Here is an 18,326-nt window from a genome sequence, read left to right as displayed (position 1 = left end):
TGAAATTTCTCAGTTACATCAAATATTTTCTCTTCTTCATTTCGTTGATATTTTTTTGTAAATTAACAGTAACTGTTTCAAGTAATCCTAGAAGGTGTAGGAGAAAATTTAAGGAATTTCATGTCTTTAGTCGCTGATTTGTTTATTTTCGTTTTATTGTTAGGGTGGACATGAACCAGGAATTGTACACTACCCTTTTGTAGCTTAGCTTATCAGAACTGAATGTGACCAGATATACAGTAAGTGTAGATTTTATTGAAAGAAAGAAAAAGGCTACCGAATTTATGACTGTCTACTTCCATATTGATTTCAGCAGTAAACTGGTGAACGTATGCTTTTGCATGACGTTGGTTTTGCATTGTTTATTCTGTGTGTGTGTGTGTGTGTGTGTGTGTGTGTGTGTATGTGTGTGCTAAACATGCTTGTGAATTATAATTCATGCTACGTTTTTATCAAAGCTTGGTAGTCGTAAACTGGTCGGTAATTACTGATCAACTTTCGTTAAAAGGCCGTCTCGAAGAAGTTAAGCAAGAATAAGTTATGGATGATCAATGAATAATATTTCGAGGTGTCTTATTCATTCCCTTTTCATAAAGTCAGCTGCAAGGAACTATTGATGACATTTTTTTTATCGAAAGAGCTGAGTTATATTTACCAAATATAACCGGCATCATAAATTGCCTCCGGAAATGAGAAGACTGGGAAGTATTTATATTTCATTACTGCAAGGTCATAAAGATTTGGATGGCAATCAATTTAGAAAGTCTGCATAATGTAACAGGGTTTACCTGAAGCATTTGGGACTTCCCTATTAATCATTCTGGACCGATTCATCTATCAAAGAAAGGTCTTCGCTGTCGTTGGTTAATTATGTTAGAAATGAGATTATTTTCGCATACGACGTTTCTCCTTTTCAGGCGTCATTAACTCTGCTGCTGTTTCAAGGTAAACAATGATTTGATGCCCGGTACTTCAAACAGAAGAGTTGTTTTCTGTTTGCGTGTGGATTTGACTGTGACTCGTCGTTTTAGCAAGGCTTGGCTTAGGAACATTTATAGAAATTAACTAATACATATATACTACTCAAGACATCTTCCCTTCAGCCCCAGATTTCTCATACAACGGTTTGCATACCAAAATCTTTATCCACACGCCATATGCCTTCTCCAAATTTCTGTCAGTTTCTGTAGTTCCTCGTTGGGAGAGTCGGTAGAGTTCTCGGCTAGCACTCTGCTAGGCCCGAGTTCGAGTCTCCTACCGGCCAATGAAGAATTATAGGAATTTATTTCTGGTGATAGAAATTCATTCCTCGGTATAATGTGGTTCGGATTCCACAATAAGCTGTAGGTCCCGTTGCTAGGTAACCAATTGGTTCTCAGCCACGTAAAATAAGTCTAATCCTTCGGGCCAGCCCTAGGAGAGCTGTTAGTCAGCTCAGTGGTCTGGTTAAACTAAGGTATACTTACCTTTTTAGTTTTCTGTTAAAGAAAACTGTTGAGATGGCTTTGTCTGTCCGTTCGCACTTTTTCTGTCCGCCCTCAGATCTTGAAAACTACTGAGGCTAGTGGGCTGCAAATTGGTATGTTGATCACTCACCCTCCAATCATCAAACATAACAAATTGAAGCCCCAGAGCCTCGGTAGCTTTATTTTATTTAAGGTTCAAGTTAGCCATGGTCGTGCGTCTGGCAACGCTATAGGACAGGCCACCACCGAGCCGTGGCAGAAAGTTTCATGGGCCGCGGCTCATACAGCATTATACGCTGTACAAAAAACTTTGTTGCGCCGAAGAAACTTCGGAGCATTTTTTACTCGTTAATTATCGGTTTTACTTTCTTTACAGGTGCTTTTAAGAAGGTTTTCAACACATCCTACCCTTTGTCAGCGTTGAATTAAAGTCTTAATTCCTGTTAGGTACTTGTGTATTGCTTGAGACTAGGATTTACTTTCACAATCAGTGAAAGGTTATCGGCTATATGCCACCATTCAGTCTTCATCCTTTTAACAGACGTCGTCAGCCCTAGCATTTTCGTATATAAACTGTGAACAAGTCCCAAGAGCAGGAACCGGTTTAATGAGCACCTTTCTGTAGATTATAGTAAACCTTACCTTCCTGTTCAATCGGTGTTTAACATGTGTGTTCTAAAGAGAAAGTCTATGGCTGTTCTCACTTACAAATGAAAAGACCTTTGAAGATTTAATAGAAGTGTTCTAGCTAGATTTCAGCAGCCATGTTTCTTCCGACAAGCGTAAAAATTTTAAACAGGGGAAAAAGACAATGTGATGTACCAAGAATTCCTGAGTAGTATCATAACCATAATGATTTTTACCTGACAGCTTTGGTATTCTTTCGTTTGTAACCGGAGACAAATTTAATTAATTCCAACTGCCAGATATAAAGTGTCCAAGTATGATAATAAATATGACAAATGATACTTCTTAACATTTATGTAGCAGATGAAATCACCGAAGAACATATTCAGGTAGCCGCAGAAAATGAAAAATAAGAAATACTCAGAGAAAAGAAAATCTCTCACTCTCAGAGATGATAGTGACGGCAAATAGGGAAAGACAGAAACACGAAAATCCCTTTTTGCTTTTTACCAAGGAACGCTTTAGGTTTAGGTTTGATCATTTCTCCTTTTACGCGTGAAATATCCATAAGGCTCATTCGTTTATTTACTTCGTTGTAATCTTTGTTGAGACGTTATATATATGCAGTATATATATATATATATATACTGTATATATATGTATATATATCTACTGTATATATATACATATGTACAATATATGTATATATATATACATATATATACATACATATATACTATATACACACACACATATATATGTATGTATATATATATATATATATATATATATATATATATATATATATCTTTGTCTATCTATCAATATTTTGTCTATACACACATACATACACACACATATATATTTATATATATGGCCTATATATTCATATATATGGCCTATATATATATATATATATGTATATATATATATATATATATATATATATATATATATATATATATATATCTATTATATATTATGCATACATATATATATATATATATATATATATATATATATATATATATACATATGTGTGTGTATGTGTATGTGTGTATGTGCGCGCGTGTATAGACCTAGAAAGTCCTAGACAGATGTAGTTTGAGAGTTAATAGGACTCTGTGGAATGTGAGATTACATGCAACACAGGGGTGAGTGGCAGGGTTTGTGCAGATGTAGTTGACCCGCTGCTGACGAGCCCTCAGTTTAAGTACAGGAAGAAGGAAATTTTGAGGAAGTCTTCTGCACAGGGGACTCATTCTTGTACCAGAAGTAAAAGGATAAATGTGGCCTAACTTTGTCTTTCACGTTCAACTTAGAAACACTTTCAAACTCTGTCTGGATTGTCTCTTCATTATGCCCTGCAAACATCAGCCACTTCGCAATTCATTCACTATCCATTTTCTTATCGCACAACTTTGCACCTATACTAAGCCACAGAGACGACAGACAGCCTCTCTCAGACCCACTTTTGCAAGAACCAGTCACCCCTCAAAATTACCTTCGATACCATAGAACCTCAGCATCCTAAACATTGCAGCTCAGTTCTACAATAATCTTTTATTTTTAAAACGGCTTTCATGTGGATTTAAACTGATATATTTCTCCGCACTTAAAGAAAATAGTTAATTGATTCAACCCTTTTAATCAATTAAAGAAAAAGCAAGCTGAAATATGCTTGTAGAGCGATCTATTTTTAAACATCGTTATAGAGTAGACCCATGCAAAAATTGAAATTGTTACCTTGTATTATATACACACCAAATGTAAAGTCTGCCAGGGTCATCGGTAAAGAAGGTTTTCATCACCCCACAAGCCGCCGTTCCAAAATTCCATGTTTGTTTTCTGTGAACGCCTGTCGAAAGGGATGTAACTGCATTAGGTGTTGCCATAGTCTTCTAGTATACAAGAGGTCTTAAATCAGTTCGGCCTGTTATAGTGTTGTGCAACTTCACAATAACGTATATGTCAATTTTCTAAATATCCCCCTTTTCTGAATCGTTCAAGCCATTTAAAAACTACATTCTTGCCGATGGCAGACTTACAGGACATATGTTTCAGAGGTATACTTGCCTTGCGTAACTGCGAATGCCCTTCCTAGGAGACTGAAGTTTCTTATCTTATGTAGGACCAACCCATTTTCGACAGCTAAAAGGGAATGGCTCAACTGCTCTGATGTCACAATTTCCATAAAGAAGTTTTTAGGTGAAAGAATTATTCTTAATCTTTCAAATTTAATGATTTCATCAGTTAGGAAAGTATCAGAGAAATCTATAATTATAGATCGATTTCTTGGGGTATATACTTAAACAGTGGGAGACAGAAGTTCATTCCTAGTGATAAAAGAAACTTTTCTCTGCTGCTGAGCACATAGTACCCCAAGAAGTCCATTTAGTTGCGCTTCGAGCACTTGCTCTACTAAAGCAGCAACCCATCTTTAATATAGATCGATTATATTATTTTTTTATGCTACTGTAGTGTTATAGTCGAACATTCAGACATATTCGTATAGGGAGTAAATGTCTTCATTTCAGTTCTTTGTTGATAAAAGAAGGAAAACGATATCTCACAGCAATATCCAAAGTGTCTGTGAATATCCGTCCCTACGATTTTGACATTTAAAAAAAATTTTGCGTCGTATCGATTTGAATAAAAGATAAAAGTAAGGCTTGTTTGCCACCTAGTGTATTTAGATCAAATTCTAATGAAAAGAGCTGCATTCCTTTGAGAACTTTCGCTTTTTCTCTCAGACCTCTCAGACAACTGCTTCTTAATAATAAACACTTGGACCACTTAACTTTTTCCTTTTTTAAACTCTTGCATGACTATATCCTCTATCAATTCTTTCGTCATTTTTCTTTCTCATTTAAAATCCTATCACACATATTTTCTTGTTTATCAGTCATATGTATCACCGTTACCATTCTACCAAGGAATAATTATTTCTTCCATCCCCTCCTTTGGAACTTTTTCCACTTCGAGACGTACATTACACATGTTGGTCAGCTACTTGAATGCGCTTTTACTGTATTAATCTTGAAATGCCTAAACCTTTAAGTTATCATCCCTGTATCTGCATCACTCACTTTCATTAGCATTACCTGATTTACACTATGCCTGGTATCACTATGATCTGGTTATCTTCTATCCTGTTTTGAACAGATCTTAAAAAATTTCTCTTCATCACCATAAGGCTGTATCATCAGATTTAACCTCTTCATTTGTAACTTTTTCGTAGATCCATTTGCTCAATACTCTGTTTTTACTTCCTTGAAGGAAGTGGATATGTTCTAGGAATGAAAAAGCGTTTGGTTGGACTAATATTCCATTTTATAATGTAGCTTACCTTTTGAATTAACATGTCTGAACTAATTTATTCTTCCATTTCTACAGTGCACTTCAGATAATTTATCTTTTTCTTCACTAACCCTTTAATTGATGTGCAAGATATGGTGTTTGTAATATGCAATTTAAATGCAAATGTAGATTACAGAGAAAGAGGAGGCGTATGGGAGCTTTAGAGTCCTTAATGTTAATAAGTATGAAGAGACACTTGTGGAAAACTTTGGAAATTAATTTGACTGTTGGAAATTCAACATGTCCAAAGACGAATGTTCTTCAGTCTATTTGGAAAAGAAAACTGGCGAGGGAAAAATCGTTTGTGGGGCTCTGTGTTCGTACATGGTAGATGGAAGAAGTTAATGTATACAAAAGTGAGAAGACGAGTGGCTGGAGATGTATTTGATCATTATGCAGTTGATGTGAGAGTGATAACAGATTAAAGTTTCAGTTGAAGATGAGAGGTTTAAAATGGGGCAATTAAAGTAATTAAGTCAAATAAGTTACACATAAAGGAAATGACAGCAAGATGTAAGGACAGTTAGGCTACACATATGCAAGGTTCAAGAATGGGGTCATAGAATTAGTCAGAAGTATCATGCGGCTATATACCTGGGAGACTGTATAAAAGTAGTGCTTAGATGTTTATATATATATATATATATATATATATATATATATATATATATATATATATATATATATATATATATATATATATATATGTATGTATGTATGTATGTATGTATATATGTATATATGTATATATAATATATATACACTATATATATATGTGTATATATGTATATATAATATATATACACTATATATATATATATATATATATATATATATATATATATATATATATATATATATATATATACATATATATATATATATATAATCATAGTGGGTAAATGATGTGAGTTTTGTTTATCAAATAATTTTGACTTTACCAAATTTTAATTTCTTATTCCACTGACGACAAGACTGGAGGGGTTGGGTTACTCCAAACTGGTCTGGGAGAGTTTGCATAGTGGAATTCTTTCGTTAAGCCCTAGTTCTAAAAACTTAATTGTCATTATCATATTTTACACTTTTTTTTTTTTTGCAAGTTATGTAACTTAAGTCATATATCATTTCTATCCATCCTTTTCTGAAATATCTCTTTCATGTTTAGGGCGATTCATCTTTTGCTTCCTTCTAAATTAGGACTGACCCGGACTTGTTTCCAACCAGCAGTAGATCCTCTTTCTCACATGAAAGTGACCGCACCATTTATTTATTATTATTATTATTTGCTATTCTGGCACCTGTTCCATGTAACTGAAAAGGAGACTCAATCATCTTTTCGTTTAGCCAATTTTCAAACCATGAAGCCCCAATTTCCGCTTATCCTACGTCTGTCAGGCTGTGGAATCCTCTCCGTGCTTCCATTCGCGTACATTTTCTTTAAATCCTCTAGAGATTACATAGTTTAACACAACAGAACTACGTCATTTTAATTTTTCGCTTTGTCGTTGTCTCCGACTCCTTCGTAAGTGATAATCCAAAACCTGTGTTTACTGATTACAGTTTTGCCACTGTGCTTCGTCAGAACAGGAAATTGTCATGTATCTCAGGTCTGCATACTTGTGAGCTTATGAACACTTAAAATGAATTTACACACAGTGTGCAGGTTTGTAATGTACTTTTAGCTTGTGTGACTACAGCGTAGACGAAATATTCGAAAATTGCCGAAAAAGGTCTTTTGACAGACAACGTGTTATTATGTTTTCGTGGTTCCAAATTCTTTGCTTGCAGAACATTGCACTTAAATGTACGGCAAGTTTTCGTTTCCAGAGACACAGAAATGCCACCTATTAATTTTGACAAATTCAAAACATTTATACGTCTTCAAATTGTTGATTATACAAGTTTTTGTGACCTGATAGTAAAGGTTTTGTCTAGTTCGGTATTCGGAAATACTGAAAGAACAGTTCGGAAGGAACATCGTAATTTGCATCTGATTAGCGTGTAACTTATTTAGCCCGTGATCAGCAATTTTGATTATGTCTTCAAATAGCCGTAGGAGTATGGTCTTATTCATAATAAAAAGTTAGTTATACTTTACAGAATAGTGTGTATCATTCACTATTTATACGGTATACAACGAAGAGAAACTAAGGGTAATGAACCGCACGTTTAGACTTCCCGTCGTCTAGACTAGGAACAGCTTATGCAAGTATGCAGGTACTTCACTATGAGTTTTACGGCGGTACGTCACGTCTGGGATTGGGATCATTGCACCGTTAATTTGATAGTAGACCGGGACTCGCCGTCTTTTATCACTGCCATTTTTTATATGGCACAATAGTTGGTATATAAATATTCCGTGACGTGAACCAAAATGATTGTTTTATGCATTCCCCAACTTTTCGTTGTTCAAGATAATGATGCACAAACTGTTATGATTTTAGTAAAGGGAGATCGAGTTTTATCAGAGAGGGTCTTAGATTACTGAAGTGATGGGGGAAAGGAATTAGACGCCAAGGAAGGCTATCTGAGCCTGCTGAAACAAAGCGTGAAAAACACTGCAGAGCATCTGAGATCTCGAGGAACCTAATACTGGCGGATTTAGTCAAATTTCACGCCAACTGGAAGAACCTGTTCTGGAATCCCAAGGCTGATGGTGTTCATGCAGTTAGGTTACACCGGAACAAGTAGAGAGGCGTCTTTGCTGAAATCTCGCAATACTGTTGGGTGTTAATAGAAAAATTAAATGTTATGTAAGTCATTATCATTCGATGTAAGGGACATATTCATGAATTCGTATTAAGGAAAGCAGTAGCGTAGACCGTAAAATCAGCTGGTCCTGTAAGAGAAGAATGCATAAATGGTTGCTTAGCGCACTCGAAGATTGTAGTAGGCACGTAAGGAATTAAATGAGCAACAGAGAATGAAAAAAAATTGCTTGACCGAAAACTTTGGAAGATTGTGGCCCAAGCAGGTTGACATGGGACTTGCAGTCTCTGTACGCTCGTGGGCTTGTTGATGTCCATCAGAAAATCATGAGCTCTAATGTTCATAACCGCGCAAATTGCCTCTGAAAATCGGTCACTCATTTCTTTCATGTGCTTTATCTCCCACAAATCTTCGCTCATTTCCATGGGTTGGCGCGAAGGAACTGCGTAAGCTATCTCTATATTCACCCTTCATCATTTTCTCATGTGAATATAGAACTTCCGTGACTTCTCAGTATATAACGATGCATTCTGTCTCGCCAGTTTTATAAATCTTGCGATGCTTCGCTGAATAAAACAGCATTCTCGGCGTATTTTAAATTTCTTTCGTTTCTCCAGTCTAGTCTTCCATATCCGACCACTTTTTCTCTATAAAATCCAAGAGAAGGGGAAACAGCAAAAGCAACAAAACAATACCTTGTAGCATCCCACTACATACTGCGAATTCACTTGACCAAGCTCTTTATCGTTAGAGTGCCATCTATTTCATTCGCAATTAATTTCAATTACTTTTTTTTTTATTATTTATCTGAATATCAAAGTGACGCAAAACCTTGCATGATATTGGTCTGTGGACGCTGTCAAATGCCTTCTCGTTACTAACAAAAGCCATCAGAGGGGGATTTATAATTTCACTCACTACTGCACAATATGTAGTAACAAAAATATTCGATTTTTGCAACTCCTGCTTTTTTTTAAACTAGGTACTTCAGCTCTCAGCGTTTTATCAACTTCTTTCTCCAGCCCATGGAGAATAAGCATTCTGAATATATTCACCACTTCCAATATAAGTGCAATTGCCGTATACAGTCTCCCCCTTAATGAATGCATCATATTTCATTTCGGCTGAAATAATTTCTAATGCTGTATGATGTTCATTTTTACTGAGGAGTTCAACTTCAGTATATTGACTGCTGTTAGATATGATCATCCTCGTTGTACAATTAAAGTTTCTCTTTGGCATTATACCAAAACCAGGAAAGTTCTCGTCGTTATCGACTTCCCACTCCCAAATGTTTTTGTTTACAGATGTTGAAGGCGTTATGTTGCGCAAATGCATATTACTTGTCTTGAGTGATCGTCAGTTGCAGTTTGGCACAAGCAGTTTTGCAAAACAAGAACAAGTATGAGAGAATGAGTGCTTTGTGACATTTTCTGATTTAATTGGATGAATGCGGGTTTGGGATAAATCAGGGAACTTCAGGGTTTAAAACCATTAATAATGAAATTTTTTAAGTCGTCTTTCACGGTTAGAAAATTGTCTTCCATAACCAAGCATTCACTGAACTGGTCCGTCACACAGGTTGATAAACAAATGCATTTTGATTTTATTTATATTAGGAATTTAATTAAGCCTGGATCTGAAAACAAACACATCTTTTATTTAAGTTGCTACCTTTTAGAGATGATTATACATAACACAAAAGAATTATATTTTACTGGATAAGAACAATTTTGTGAATGTCTCATTTTCAAATACTTTTGCGTGCTCTTTTCGGAACAATGCTTTAACGAGGTTAAGGCAGTGGACCTTATTGTCCTTCAGAAACTTTCTGCTTTTTTTTTTTTTTTTTAGCTGTTCTGCTGGTAAAATGCGTCGTAGCATGCCACTCAGATGTCGCGGGTTCGCGTCTCCCCCATAGCGATGAAAAATTACTGGCTCTGTTTCATGATCAGTTACTGCTGGCGTGTGGGGTCTGCGGTAGGAGGTTGAAACCAACGTTCTTTGGAAGCTTGAATTTCAAGTCATTGGCCCCTTTGGTGTGCTTGTTCCATGTGAGTAGGTTTCATCTACTGAATTAATAATAATAATAATAATAATAATAATAATAATAATAATAATAATAATAATAATAATAATAGTTTTGCTAAAACGTAAGAGTCTTTAGTTGGTCTTATTATGCACGCCTTCACTAATTTCTTCGTACGTAAATATCATGCAGAAAATTAGATCGTTTTAGGGTTTTGTGTCTTATGAGTCAGTCTATATAATCAGTTGCTCATTCTTTACAGCAGCTGACTGTTACAGTTTCTCTCTCTCTCTCTCTCTCTCTCTCTCTCTCTCTCTCTCTCTCTCTCTCTCTCTCTCTCATAAAAGTCTTTCCCGAGCCCGTTTTGCCTTTTAAGACGTAAATATCTCAGTCCTAAGAGAAACTTTTTATTATTTTTGTTCACACAATAACAGAACAGATATTACTTAGTTGTTCATAGTGTTATTTTCAGGTATTTTGCTCAATTATTACTTCCATTAAATATATCAATTTTCATTTCGTTTTTTTGTGGTTTGATTAAATGGAAAACGTTTGCATATTTCTCGTCTGGTTTCGAAATCAATTAATCTTAATCAATGATGAAAGGAAACGGAATAATTAATGACTCCCATTAATTCGGTACATTAATTCATTAATTTTCGTAATTGACATTGTCAATTAGCGATTTACATAAATAATTAGTGTCACCCAATATCTACATCACGGACCTGATGAGGGACGGTTTACTTTTCAGCTTTTATCATATATAATTTTCGTTAATATTTTATAAATAATTTTCTTTGATATTAGTTCTTAAAGTGCCCTTTCACTCAAGTACTCCACTAATCTGATGAAAATTTCAAGCTTCTTCATATATTGTTTTACGACACTTGGAAAACGACTTATTCGAATGCAAGTGTTAGTCAGACGATTCCACTTTCAATAATGTGCTTGAAACTGCTTTTATTTTTTTTATTTATTTACTTATTTATTTATTTAATTTTTGGTCTTGCTACAGAAGAAGAGCTGTTTGTCCCTCAGTGGCTGGAAAGATTTCACTGATCCGAGACCCACACTTGCCTGAGTAGCCCGTGACATTTGCTTGCCATCAGTGTCAGTCATTTTTCGACCGGGACGGTTGTGGTCCTCGTTTTAGTTTTCTGTAAAAGAAAACTATTGAGATGGCTTTTTGTTTCTCAGTCCGCCCTCAGATCTTAAAAACTACGGAGGCTAGAGGGCTACAAACTGGTATGTTGATCATCCACCCTCCAATCATCAAACATACCAAATTGCAGCCCTCTGGCTTCAATAGCTTTTATCTTATTTAAGGTTAATGTTAGCCATGATCGTGCATCTGGCACCGCTATAGGTGCCAACAACACTGGACACCACCGGGCTGTGGCTGAAAGTTTCATGGACCGCGGCTGAGAGTTTCATAGGCCGTGGCTGAGAGTTTCATACAGCATTATGCGCTGTACAGAAAACTCGATTGCGACGAAGAAACTTCGGCACATTTTTTACTTGTGAGAATCTGAACGCCGCCTTTATCTGGAATATCGGTTTCAGATTATTTAGCCTAGTAGGCATACTAGGTTTGGGGTAGTTATAAAAACGGAGAGTCTTTGTAAATTTTCTGTGGCCAAATGCACACTTGAATATGTCCCCAGGTAACTGGTCTCATTAGATCAGCGAGAACATGAACTTGCTTATATGAAAACCTCACAGATAGATTTTTTCTGATGTTTGTGGCCTTTTCAGAATTTAGACGACCGCCAAACTACATTTAGATTGTGGTTATTTTCGGGAGTGACTGCCAAGCTTTACTATGTTCATTTTGTTTACGGGGCCTGTGATAAGTACCTTCGTTTGGTTATAGTCTGGTCTTGTAAACTTCAGAGGCCATTGTTAATTTCAGAGACTGATTAAGCTTTACAGTAATAAAGTCTCAGTAATGTGCTTGATCAGTCCTTGCAATAATCTCATGTGGAAGTTATCTTTTTCTTTTATCAATTGTAAACTTTGATGCCGATTCAGGTTAACTGTTTTAGATCTGATCGTATTTGGCCATTTATTGACTGTTTACTTTTTCTAAAACATGGATCGAGATAACGTGAATCTATTGATATTTGTAGTCCGTTGTTGTTTCGCAGTGAATGAGGCGAGGAATGACAATCGATGTGTCTTTTGTTGAAATGAGCAAAGGGGAATTGAATACCGAGAATTGAACAGCATCCTCTTAGGAATAGCACGCCTTGTGCACCTTTTACACTAGGTGGCGAGGCTTTTGCGTGTGGGTGACAGACAGACAGACAGAGCGTATATGATAGATTTGACAGCAAACTGTTTCTTAGGGATAAGCCCCGAGTTTGCTGCATGGGCAACTGATTAATAGTTTAATAATTGATTGCCTGCTATCTTTTGAGTGTAAGTGGCTGTCTATACACCTATATTTTTCAGTTAATCCGTTCGTGCATGTGGAATGGAATGGAATGGAATGGAATGGAAAGGAAGATAGAGTTTAGGCCAAAGGCCAAGCACTGGGACCTATGAGGTCATTCAGCGCTGGAAAGGAAATTGAGAGTAGGTAGGTTTGAAAGGTGTAACAGGAGGAAAACCTCGCAGTTGCACTGATAATTGTTAGGAGAGGGTGGATAGCAAGATGAGAGAAAGATAATTTGAACGGAGGCACAGTAAAAGGAATGAAAGGGGTTCCAACCAGGGGCCGACGGCATGCTGCACAGAACCTTTAGTAATGCATACAGTGCACCCTGTGAGGTGCACTGACGACACTATTTCCCTACGGGGGTTCATGCATGTGAGTAGAAAAACAATACTATGTCACTTTATTGTTAGTTTGTTTGAGAGTAGCACGGTGGTTTTCCCGTAAATAATAAAACATAAAATGATGAGCTATTAGCTGAGAAACGCTTGTAAAAACAAAAATAGTAAGAATGAATAAAATTGCCTGAACTTTTACATCATGTGCAGTTGTCTTTGTGCACATCACGCATTTCTTTCAAATGTTTTTATACCTGTCACGAGCAACAAAACTCAGCATGGGGTTTCTTAGCAGCTCGTGCTGAAGGAATATTATAACCTGGAAACCACATGACTTTATGTCCATGCTTACTTATCTTCTAAGCTAAAATTCTCTTTAATAATAAAAAAGTTTTAATTCCCTTGGTGTGTTAAGATAACTGTTAATAGACAGAAATTCTCATTCATTCACTTTTATAAAGTTAAACACATAAAGAGAGAGAGAGAGAGAGAGAGAGAGAGAGAGAGAGAGAGAGAGAGAGAGAGAGAGAGAGAGAGAGGGAGGTGATTAAGTACTTTCATCATCATTGTAGATTATCAGATGGTTATCAGTGATTGTATGTTCAGATAAAATTTAACATTTTTCTCCAAATGTTTTGATAGCGTCCCATCAACTTCACTAGTATTTTCTGAATTATCACAGTTTTCACTATTGTCACTGATCAGCACTGAGTAAGGCCTTCCTGGCGTGAATTATCAAGCAGTTTAATAAGTATCACTGATCAGTATTTTGCTAAGACTTTTTAGTTTTCTGTAAAAGAAGACTATTGTCTGTCCGTCCGCACTTTTTCTGTCCGCCCTCAGATCTTAAAAACTACTGAGGCTAGGGGGCTGCAAATTGTTATGTTGATCATCCACCCTCCAGTCATCAAACATGCCATATTGCAGCCATCTAGCCTCAGTAGTTTTTATTTTATTTAAGATTAAAATTAGCCATAATCGTGCTTCTGGCAACGGTATAGGACAGGCCACCACGGGCCGTGGTTAAATTTTACCGAGACCACCGAAAGACAGATATATTTTCGGTGGCCTTGATTATACGCTGTAGCGGCTATACAGAAAATTCAATTGCGCCGAAGAAACTTAGGCGCACTTTATTTTTACTTCAGTGGTAATGATTAATTTCTCGGTCCTCATTAAAAAAAAAAAAAAGAGAGTGAACTTATCCACAGATATTTGCCTAATCTTTTGGGCTGGGGGATGGAAATCATACGAAAAGACTATAAATGATGTTTATGATTCATATAAAAGTACATTGTGTAAATTAAATATTTCAAGATTCAGACAATATCTTCAAGGAACAACAGCTCAACTGCTTTATTAAATACAGAGGTTAAAATCACGATTGAAAAATATTGTAGGTTTTTTGCAGTATTTTATAAAACAGATGTTTTAGCAGCATTTTATAAAAGATAGCTGCGTTTCACATCGACCACTCTTTATTAGTGCATAAACACTCTAGAGTAAGTATAGCTATATCTATCAAAATATGAAAGTAAATGATTTGCACGGGCAAAGATACAAAAATCACAAGTTCCTCTTGATATTTATGCAAGCAGAAGTCTTTTATAATGACCACAGGAATGAAATTACGTACAAAACATTTTTTTAAGTACAGCAGAAAATCAAGAATGAATAGTAGTTCCCGGCACTTCGACGGTAAAAAAAAAATACATTTTTATCAAGGCCTCACTGTGTATTTTGTATTTTAAATGCTTTATGAGAAGGATGACTTTAACGGTAGGGTATGACTATATCAATGATCTGAATAAATGATAATATGACAGTTATGAATGAGCCTGGAGGAAGGGTTTTGCTTAGCGTGTGGATGGAAGCAAATTATGATTCATATTTTAGTCGGAACACTTTGTTTCCCACGTCTTTGCCATGGGTCCTGATTGTGTCGTTAATTTCTATTTTGCAAATGAAGTCAAATACTACGATCATCTACGTTACAAAACTTATTTTTCATAATTTTAGGCTAATTTTAATACCCTGATAACGTTGTTGAAGAACATGAAACGACTTCCTTTGAGCCATTCTTCATGCAGCTACCGTTTTTTTTTCTGACCAGAAAGTTATGTCAACAAGTACCCAGCATGAAAAACGTGATGCAAATGCATACGAATAAATAATGATAAAAATATAGTGAAAACATCACATGAATAAATAAACTGGAAATCGTTGTACTTGCTTTAAGCAACTCAACACAATTTTCCATGACATTACAAGATTGACTTTGGTTGTAAAATCACTGAGGCACAGTAACGCTGCACAATAACCAATTGTTCGCGGTGGGTAGCTTGTGTCCCATTCACGTGTAGGACTCGATTTGGCCCTGAAGAGGCTGGCTTCCACCACTTTCCCCACCTTTGGTGTATAATAGAGCTCTTCGGTTTTAAACACGGCTGCCTTTTTTAAAGGACGCTCTTCATGACAAATTTGGAAGGAACACTTTGTGCGAATGAGACAGTTCTTCTCGATTATTGTCATGTCTTAAATTGACTCTTTCCTCAAAACACGTGGTGGAAATCTTTGGTTTGATTCTCTTGTCCCCTAAGTGCAATCACTGTTTCACTTTCTTCACATTTTCTTATTTGGTTTCACACCGTTCTCACTGACATTTTCTCACGTCCGGGAAACAGGAGATAATTTCCATCTCCTGCAAAGCGTGTTTGGAAATCGCCTTATAAAAAGTAGCGCTCATACTGACACAGATTCAATACGACGGTGAGAACGGGCGTGGCGGAACTCTCAGACGGGGTTCTTCGGAGGAAACTGGTGGTACTGGTCCAAAATGTCGTCTTTGGCGAAAGCGAATGAGTCGTCCTCCAGAGAATCGTCTCCGTCATCCATACCAAGCCTGCGAAAAAGGGAAAGATTAGTGTAATGAACAATTTTGTTGGTGTCCAAACTGGGAAAGGTTAATGATTCCTAGTTTGTGCACAAACTGGGGAAGGTTAATGATTTCTAGTTTGTGCACAAACTGGGAAAGGTTAATGATTCCTAGTTTGTGCACAAACTGGGAAAGGTTAATGATTCCTAGTTTGTGCACAAACTGGGGAAGGTTAATGATTTCTAGTTTGTGCACAAACTGGGAAAGGTTAATGATTCCTAGTTTGTGCACAAACTGGGAAAGGTTAATGATTCCTAGTTTGTGCACAAAATGGGAAAGGTTAATGATTCCTAGTTTGTGCACAAGCTGGGAAAGGTTAATGATTCCTAGTTTGTGCACAAACTGGGGAAGGTGAACGATTACTCATCTAAATCTTATTTTCTTTATTTCGTTGTAGAGAACATATAGTAAACAGTAAAAAGAGTACTCGATTGGTAACGGTGGCTCTGTGACCCTTAAATTTAGAAACAGCTGTTTTCCTTCATATATATCATGTAATCTTCAAGTTTTTCCTATGAAAATTTGCATTTTATTACTGAAAAACCTCAACTTCCAGAGTACGGAGAAGAAATGATAGCAATAACAACACTAATTCGGACGCAAGAACAAGAACTGAGAACTTACTTCCATGCTACTCCAACGCTCAAAAGCACCAAAACGATGCCGGCTGCTATGAGTGTACAGGCGAGGGCCACTGGTGGCGTGTGGATAGGATGGACCCCGCTCATGGGCTTGATCTCAATAACGTGGTAGAAGACAGATCCCATTGTGATCATGAGGACCCCGATGAAGAAGCTGAAGAGTATGCAATAGGCTCTCGAGGTCGGGGCCATCTGGGAAGTGAAGAGCCCCTTGTATCTCGTCTGGGTCTTGCTGGGGCCTTCGATGGAGGACTGACTGTTGGGCAACATTTTTGCAGTTTTGTTTCTTCCACTACCTGAAACTGGAAAATAAAAGCATGTTACTACCAGCGTCAAATTATATATTCATTTCAAAAACTAAAAGCACTGGCATCAGAGCATGAATTATCAACGTCCAAAAACACTTCCCTGAGTATGGGAAACTATTACCTACACTGGTGATAGAACGTTGTGTTCCGAAACTATACTAGATTTTGTGCAATGCACGTTTTCCAAAAAATTATTTTTCTTATCCGTATCTTCCTTTTTTGTACACTTTTATTTAGCTTGCTCTTTTTGTCTGTTTGTCTGGATCAAATTTTCAACTCAATTTTCGACCTCTTCCCTTCGTCCGATGTTCTTGAAATTTTGCTGGTTACTCAATTCCGGTGACAGTACAACCTTACATAATCAGTAGGTCAGCAGTGACCTCTAGTAACCCGACAGTGACCTCTCCCAGTATCTCAAGATTTGTACGAAAATCTTCGGATTTTTCATACCTCCTTTGACTCGGTACAATAAGTTAATAACTCTACGGATTTTTCCTTCCATGTTTGGCGACCACGCTTTTATTTTTGTAAATAAATCCCGGTGTGGTTCAAAAAATTATATCTAACGTTTTAGCGCATTTTAATAAAAGAATGCTCACAAAAAAAATTTGTTTCTCTCCTATAGGAAACCTTTGATGCTGATTGCCATTCATCTCGCAATGCGTTGGCTCAAGAATTAAACATTTTAAATGAGAGGAAGTTTGATTGAAATAATAAATCATCCCAACTACAAGGAAAAGTGATTTATCTCCAACCGCTGAAGCAAACAGGTCAATAAAAAAAAAGACGAAAATCATGCTCGCCCAAGTCTGTTCTAGATAAAAGTATTTATTAATATCTGCCTCACCCTCCGCCACATTATTTTAGTGAGAAAGGACCGAGGATTCATTTGCAGTTCTCGTTGACTCTGCGCTGCTACTTAATAGAAGGCAATAATTTCGAAACAGAAGTTAGGGAGCCACTTGAGAACTTCGGATTTTCACCTGAAGGGCAGACGGAAGTAAGCAGCTTAGTTAGCACAGTGTGCAATCTGCCTCGCTAAAGAATGCTCTTTTATCGATGCTAAGATCCTCTTGAAGTAGTTCCGTCTACAACATGAGATAATAATCAACAGACTTAAACAGACTTGGCATTTACTGCGCGACTTTGTTCATAACGCATTTCATGCCGTAGGAAAATTTTTAAATATACTTCTTGTGGGAGATGTTAAGTGAATGAATTCCTTTGCATTTCGACTGAAGTGCGCCCGTCCGAATTCTTCTGTTCTTTGTGACTAGCACGGTTTTGCCTTTCACAGTTTCACCAGCGTCTGTGCGAAGGTCACGTAAATTGTAAATAAAAATTCTGCTTGTCCAAATGAAATCAGTGTCGACAGTTTAAAACAGTTTGCTTAAATGAGGCTTATTTAAATACCTTTTTATGTTCCCTGAGCTAACTTTCACGTGCAAGACCAATATTAAACCACATTTTTTC

General features: G+C 36.6%; 1 protein-coding gene across 1 annotated transcript; it reads right to left on the bottom strand.

The window, feature by feature from the left end:
- Positions 1-14,227: 14,227 nt before the first annotated feature.
- On the bottom strand, positions 14,228-16,815 carry LOC136843795 (uncharacterized). Its single transcript, XM_067112541.1, has 2 exons — positions 16,529-16,815; positions 14,228-15,871 (listed from the first exon to the last, which is right to left on the bottom strand). The coding sequence occupies exons 1-2, from the start codon at positions 16,813-16,815 to the stop codon at positions 15,763-15,765; spliced, it is 396 nt and encodes a 131-aa protein (XP_066968642.1). The 3' UTR covers positions 14,228-15,762.
- Between the last annotated feature and the right edge of the window lie 1,511 nt (positions 16,816-18,326).

The sequence above is a fragment of the Macrobrachium rosenbergii genome, chromosome 12 (genome assembly GCF_040412425.1).
Source record: "Macrobrachium rosenbergii isolate ZJJX-2024 chromosome 12, ASM4041242v1, whole genome shotgun sequence".
NCBI lineage: Eukaryota > Metazoa > Arthropoda > Malacostraca > Decapoda > Palaemonidae > Macrobrachium > Macrobrachium rosenbergii.
This window is presented reverse-complemented; position numbering and strand designations above follow the sequence as displayed.